Genomic DNA, 8,109 nt, shown 5'->3' on the forward strand with positions numbered 1-8,109 from the left:
TTTAACTTTAATTAGATTGTCGAGGTTGATAATTGGAATGATTGGTAGAGGAGATNAGACGGTGTTATNTTTGGTTATTGANATTTTGGATATTCATTTAATAAGATATCAATCCTTTAATTCTTGAATTACAATCAAATAAACCACATGTTTATTCGTATTATTATTATTATTATTATTATTAGTTATGGTTTGATTCAGGGAATTATTTGAATTTTTATAATTATTATTAATATTTGTAAAATTTGCTAATTCGAAAAGATATTTGAATGGGTTTGGTATTAAGTTATAAAATTTTTGACCCAATCTTCCTACAATTAAAATCTTTAATGGTGATACTTTATCTTGATGGGTTGTTAAAGCCAATGGTAGTAAGGAGTTGTTTTTGCTCTTCTTCTTATTTTTATTCGATGACGGAGAAGGAGAAGAAGAAGTTGAAAGAGATAAGATTGGCATTACGAATGAAGTTGAAGAAGATCCTAAACTTTTTGACATTGACATTGACATGGACATTGACATAGAACCACTATTTGTTGTTGTACTTTCCTCTCCACCATCAAGAAAATTGTCTATTTCATTAGTAGTTATTGTTCTATTGGTATTGTTGATATTATCAATGTCTATAATCTTATTATGAGTATTATCATTATTCGTATTATTGTTTGCATTCAATGCTTCTAAAGATTTTTGTAAATTAATACTGTTTCTTAATGAACCGTGTTTGTCGTTATTATTATTATTATTATTATTATTATTTGCGTCATTTATTTGTTGATTCAATTGATGTAATCTAACTAAGAAAAATTATCATTATATTGAATATTATTGTTATTACTGGAGTTTGATTTTGAAAGAATATTTTTATCTAATTCTTCTTCTGAAGTATCACTTGATGATGATAAGATTCCCACGTTATTATTATTATTATTATTATGATTACTGATATTAGAATTGTTATTCTTTATGATATCATGTTTTTTTGATTTTGTATATCTATGGCATCATTTTTTCAATATTTTGCCATGATTCAGAAATATCTGTCTTTTCGTCATGTTTATTATCACTAGTATCATTATTAATATTATTGTTATTATTATTTTCTTGAATATCCAAATCCATATCCAAATTCATATTAATATCTATATCATGGTTGTTTCCCAAATTTTCATTGTCTAATATTTGCAATATGGATAAATGAGGATTTAGAAGGGTTCTATTTGTATTTGTATTTGTATTTGTATTTGTATTTGTATTTGTATTTGTATTATTGTTATTATCTGACATATTCAAAGCAGCGGCAAATGAAGAAGACGACGATGAAGATGATGAAGGGCGAATGGAAGAAAATTTTTGGGTACTATTTACTGTACTGCTGTATGGCATATTTCGTTCATTGGAATTAGAATTGGGTTTAAATTTAGTTGTGTTTATAACTTTATGAGGGTGCATATTGGGGATCTAAATTGGGTGCCGTATCTTAATAATATGTATAACAATTACTCTGGAATAAGAAGCACGTAACGTTAATTGAAGCTCTGTGAAAAGTTAGTTTATGGAGATAAAAAAGTGGGAGATACACAGAGAGGGAAAAAGAAGCAGATATGAAATTAGAAAAACGAATCAAATCACTGGTCAAATGCACAATCGGCTAATCAACGAGGTACGTAGTAAGTTAGTCTATTAGACTATGAACCTGTAATATCTTGCCTACTTGTGAAGTAATAATATGGGTAATCTAATCCTGTGTTATTTTTTATCTATACTATTGCAGAATATATGAGATATCGTTGGGTCTTTTGTTTCTTTATAATCTTTCAGTACAATCAAATGGATAATGAACGTACTAAAGTACTAAAGAATGTCTTGGAGTCAATATATATATATATATATATATATATAGTGGTCATCCATCCATCCAGATCTTTCTTTCTTTCTTCTTTGTTCCTCTCAGGCATGTTACGGGTTCGGCTAGGGGGTAGGGTAGGCGCGATTTTTTCTCCCAAAATTTAGGCCAGGAGTAGGGGTAGAAATTTCCAATTTTAGGCTACAAGTAGGGATAGAAAAAAAAAATTGGTTCCGGGTCAAGTGCCAGAAACGAGAAAAGGCCGCCCAAAAATATTTTGGCTAGAACCAGGGGGGGAGGCTAGAATGTTTTTGAAGTAGGGTAGAAACCAGGCTAGGAAGGGCCAAAAGAGGGTGGGCTAGAAAATTATTTCTACCTGTAACATGCCTGGTCCCTCCGTCGCCTTATCATCTTATCATCTTATCATCTTATCATCTTATCATCTTATCATCTTATCATCTTATCATCACAGCCGCTCCCTCTGGCCCATCGCCCATCCACCGGGGCACTGATACGTCTGTACGTAGATTAGTAGCTGAACGCATCACGTGACTGGGAGTCAATTTCCGTCGTTTGTGTTTCCCCCCCGGATTAGGGCTGTCATGTCTTACCCTCATCAAGGTGTCATAATGAGGGTGTCTGGGTGTCTGACGCTTCTCCACATCTGAGCGTCTCTGTGTATTTGTGTGACGGCAACATAGTCCTGTCTGGCAGCGGGATTGTTCATTTTGTTGTTTGAATTGTGTTTATTAAAGTATTTGATTACCTTGTTACGTCCTTCGTTACGTAGTTCTATGTTATTACATAAACTACATATGCAGGATATAAGATATCCTTGCCTCTTATATATTATATCCCTTGGAAGAATCTCGATTCTTCTCCTTGTTTGTCTAACTAAACACAGGCTATGAATCCGCGACCTCTATCACGGATACCTACCAAAGCTCACTTCAGCACACACACACACACACACATATATATATATATATACGTCTATCTCTGTCTATTAATACTTTACTATACATACATACATACATACATACATACATACATACATACATACATACATACATACAAATTGTACTATAACAGTGCTACTTGTCTCTATCATGTTATATGGTACAATAGGGCAACCACAACTTATAATAGGGCCTGTAATAAGGTCATGCCAGGGTAGGTTACCCATTGCATGCTTCAATCCCGTTATCTTTATATCAAAATATTGTCAATCAATCTGACTACAGTGTTTGAATTTGCACGGTCTTTCAAATAAATTGCACAACTTAACACCACATTCGGTGTTTGTGTGGTGGTTGTACGAGTTGGAACGGTATCTACTTCCTTTAAAGTCTTGAAATCAGCAATAGAAATGTAATCAACTTCGAAATCACCGCTATCAATGAAAGGTTGCCAAACATCCTCAATAGACTTCATAATATCCTCTCTTGATCTTCCTACATGTAATTGACCCTCCTTTAATCCACGATAAATATTCGAGGCTATTTTCAATGATTCTTCACATAAATATTTATTTCTACTACTTAAAGCTAACCCAGATTTTTCATCTCTAATAATAGGCATCATAACTAACTTAGTATTAACAAATAATTCTTTACACATAGTATCCAATACAATAAATTGTTGAATATCCTTTTGACCAAAATAGGCTACATTAGGACTAACAATATTTAACAATTTCATAACAACTGTAGCAACACCACGGAAAAAATTGGGTCTTGTCTTACCTTCTAACATTTCACTCAACCCCAACACAGTAACAAAGGGACCTCTCTGTTCTTCCACATTTAATGGGATTCCCTGAGGATACATCACATGAGCATTAGGAGCAAATAAAATGTTTACTCCTAAACTTACTAACATTGTGATATCTTCATCCATGGTACGAGGATATTTATCTAAATCTTCAGTAGGAGCAAATTGTGAAGGATTCACAAAGATACTTACCACTGTAAATTCATTATCTTTAAGCGATTGAGAAATTAATGATTTATGTCCCTCATGAAGACATCCCATAGTAGCGACAAACCCTACACTACTACCACCACCACCACCATTCGTAATAACATTGTTTCTCCATTCACGGACTTCCTCTACTGTATGTAAAATCTTCATATCAATTCACTCTGATGGGCGTAATTGCTTAACTGCCTATCTAAAAGTCCAATATACACCTCAACTGCTATATGTAAAACCTCATTTATTTCATTCAACCATCGATCTATCGATTCATCATCGATTCATCATCGATTTTTTTCTCGAAGACGAAAAGCTCGCGAAATTTCATCCATAACAACAACCCAAAAAAATGTAAATACCAAACAAATACCTACGTAGTTTACAAACAAACAAATAAACAAATACAGATACAAGAAAAGATGGTTTCATCAATAACCAACACTTCAATACCAAAGAGTATATAAATTTATCAACTGTCTCTAGATTTATTTATATACCATTTTCAACTCATCTTATACATGCCGCTACGATATGGCAAACGTTAATATAACTTCTTCAAATGATATCAACAGGCGAGGAATACAACAACAACAACAACAACAACAACAACAACATTTACAATCTCAAATTCCTCAATTCGCATCCTCCTCTAATATAACAAATATGAAAAGAAGAAATAGTGCAACCACAAATTCTAACATTAATAACAACAATAATAACATGGGACTTTCAGAATTAATGAATAGAGGTTATATGAATAATTCTGATCTACTACACTCCACCACCAATAATAATAATAATAATAATAATAATAAGAAACGCAAAGCAAGATCTACAGTCGCTTCTGGTCGTTTGAACTTTAATTCAACTGATCAAGATGGTATAACGAATCTTCGGAGAAGAAGAAGAAGAAGTACAAGTAATAATAGTATAGGTACATCAATAAGGCAATCAACATTACCACAACAGAAAAGATGGTCTTTAAATAATAATACATCAATTGGAAACTCACTATTATTATTTCAATCTAAATCAACAACTGGTACAACAACAACAACAAATAGAGATCCAAGACCATTAAGAGATAAAAATTTCCAAAATGCAATTCAACAAGAAATTTTCGATTATTTAATTGAAAATAAATTCGATTTACAAACAAATCATCCAATATCAATTAAATCATTAAGACAACCAACTCAAAAATTCTTTATAATATTATTTAAATGGCTCTATAATAGATTAGACCAAGGTTATTCATTCGTATCCAAATCCATCGAGAATGAAGTATATCACCTTTTGAAAAATTTACAATATCCATATTTGGAAACAATTAATCGATCACAAATTTCTGCCGTCGGTGGTGGTACTAATTGGTACAAATTTCTAGGGATGATCCATTGGTTAGTGAAAATCAATATTAATTTAGAAACCTCTTTAACAAAACTTGATGAACAAAATTCACTCTTAAAGGATAATAATACACAAGATTTTACAATCTTGAATCAACCTTTGAAAACTTTAGATGAACAAGATCAAAGACAAGAAAAATATGAATTAATAGTCGAAAAATTATTCATAGATTATATCACTGAATCATATCAAAGTTTTTTGAAACTTGAAGATAATTATCAACCATATATGATTAAATTAACTAATGGATTTAATAAATTTATTCATATTATTGAAATTGATATTAAAAATTTACAATTGAATAATAAGTCCATTTTCACAAAATATCAAAATTTAATTGAAATGAGTCAAAAATTGAAAATTTCCAAGAAAAAATTTAATGCATTACAATTAGATTTAACTAAATTTCAAAATTATATTAATACAATGGAATTTAAATCTCATGAATGGCCTAAAAAATTAGAAAGAATGAATGACGAACGAGAAAGAAAACAACAAGAAATCAAATCAATTGAATTAGAAATTTCCAATCTTGAAAAAAAATTAAATGATAAAAACTTTTCCATTGAAAATATTGATTTAAAAAATGAAAGGAAAAATAAACTTATAACTCAATTAGATCTCCTATCTATTGAAAATGATAAATTGATCGTGGTTTTGAAAAATAAAAAAATAGAATGTGAAAAAAATTTTAAGAATATGATTAATACAATTAATCAATATCATACAATCATTGATAATTTAATATTGGCACGAAATAACATTTCAGAACATTATCGTATAAAGGAAAAAAATAATGTAGAAACTTTTGAAGATCGTGATAAGATAAAGAAAGATGACCTCATAATAAAAATCAAGTCGAAATATCAAGATTATATTACAAAGGGTTTGATAAATAACATTATTGAAGAGGGTGAATCTGAACCTGAATCTGAAACAGACCCTACAACATTTAATTATGGAACTTTCTTCAATAATGATATTGAAACATTTTCAATCAATGGAACGATACGAAATCATATTTTAAAATTAAATGAACAAATTCAAATTCAAATTGAATCCATACAAAACGAAAATAAACAAATTGAAGATTCTATTGCGCAATTAAAACACAACATAAATGAAAATAATATCATAAATGATTCATTAGAAGAAGATCTTTTCAATTTAAATTCAGAATTTGAATTAAATAAGCAACAAAATGAAAATGATCTTATAACACAAAGAATTGAAATTGAAAAATTCGAAAGGAAAATCTCAGATACGAAAAAGGAAATAGATTCCAAGATTATATCTGCAAATCAATTAGTTAAAAGTACAAAACTGAAACATCAAGAATTCCAAAGAGATATTACTAATCAAAGAGAATCTTTACAAAGGAAAATCATTGATATTATTGAGGTCGCTACGGATTTCAAATTTGACATTCAAAAATTAATAGAATCAAAAGATATTGATATCACCAATTTACTAAAAGAACTCGACATTGATGACTTCGGATCCTCATAATGAAAGAAAGATGGACACAAACCTGCCGGCTTTTTATTGTTATTCAATCAGTACGTAGAGACTATTGAATTTACTGTTATTCATGTTCTATAGTGTATTTTAAGAAAGTAGTATCCATATTCCTAAAAACAATTACCTCCGTAATACTCCAAACACATACGTACGTACGTAGGTATGCACCAATTGGCACCAATTTTTTTAAGTGTAGAGTAAATTTGACTATTACTTACTAGATATACAGTATGGCCTTCTTGATCAACTAACTAACTGAGTACTATACATCACTCTCTTCTCATATACATAGATAGCCTCAATAATCGGCTGATGCTACCATAGAGCATTTGCTAATGCCAAAAAAAGGGTAGGGCCTTAAACAGGCCTAAGACGGATTGGATTATTGGTCAATCCTAAGGGATTGCGGGCCAAACCTACTTTTTTACCATCCAGTGCTAATCCAATCTATCTTCAATTATTGCATGAAAGATTAGTAGTACAAGATCAATAGCAAAATCATGAAGACTAATGGATTTTTTTCAGAACAGAAAAGAAAAGTAGCCCTCGAGGACTCTAGATCAACTAAAAGAGGAACTTAATACACCTTTAAAATGACTTACTTCAATATACTAAGAAATAGACGCCATGGAAGTGAGTTAAAATAAAATGTACCTCATATAACTTATAATGAAATACAGTATAAAATCATATTGTACGAGCATTATTACTTCATTTTATTTTTCAATCCTTGTCCCAATACATGACCAGAATAGACCAACCCTATTCTCAAACCATTAATCCCAAATTAAGATCAATGGGATTCCCAATCCGTCTCAGTCATGTATGGTACAGGCCTGTACTACCTACCTGTGTGAAGAATAGAGTTTCAAATCTGCAGGCGGCTCTTCGCGGGCCCCCTGCAATTTAACAAAATTGGAAAAATACAGTCAGGACATTTGCTGAAATAACAATGACTGCAATGGATACTATCTTCTGATATATGTTTGTATGTACGTACACACTGCTTCACCACTAAAACATTGTAACTCCTCAAACTTGCAGAAGGTTTTGCTTGTTTTCGATAGAGGCACTAATCAACCATGATTATAACTGAATTTAGAAGGGATGTTGATTCACCGCATTGCCTTGATGCGTCCGGAGTCAGTACGTAGGATAGGACATGCACGTCCATTCAAAGCTAAATTAACAAATAAACTTTCCAAGATGCATTGTGAACTCAATAGATTGGCCATTCTGAAAACGTTTTGCTGCGATTTCTCTGGGGTATCCATCTCAGTATATATTCCCTCTTGAGTATATAATGTTAATAATTTAGCTACTATGAGATCAATCAATACAAAGAAAGAAACAACAAT

The 8,109-nt window shown here is 31.1% G+C and overlaps 2 protein-coding genes across 2 annotated transcripts; one reads left to right on the top strand and one right to left on the bottom strand.

Annotated features, from left to right (window-relative positions):
* Positions 1-3,052: 3,052 nt before the first annotated feature.
* PAN6 (pantoate--beta-alanine ligase PAN6) lies at positions 3,053-3,976 on the bottom strand (the record flags this gene model as incomplete). Its single annotated transcript, XM_003670546.1, has 1 exon — positions 3,053-3,976. One exon carries the CDS (start codon positions 3,974-3,976, stop codon positions 3,053-3,055), a length of 924 nt encoding a protein of 307 aa, XP_003670594.1.
* A 375-nt stretch (positions 3,977-4,351) lies between these two features.
* NDC80 (kinetochore-associated Ndc80 complex subunit NDC80) lies at positions 4,352-6,739 on the top strand (the record flags this gene model as incomplete). Its single annotated transcript, XM_003670547.1, has 1 exon — positions 4,352-6,739. The coding sequence occupies one exon, from the start codon at positions 4,352-4,354 to the stop codon at positions 6,737-6,739; it is 2,388 nt and encodes a 795-aa protein (XP_003670595.1).
* Positions 6,740-8,109: the final 1,370 nt, after the last annotated feature.

Source organism: Naumovozyma dairenensis, chromosome 6, assembly GCF_000227115.2.
Source record: "Naumovozyma dairenensis CBS 421 chromosome 6, complete genome".
NCBI classification, from domain to species: Eukaryota; Fungi; Ascomycota; class Saccharomycetes; order Saccharomycetales; family Saccharomycetaceae; genus Naumovozyma; species Naumovozyma dairenensis.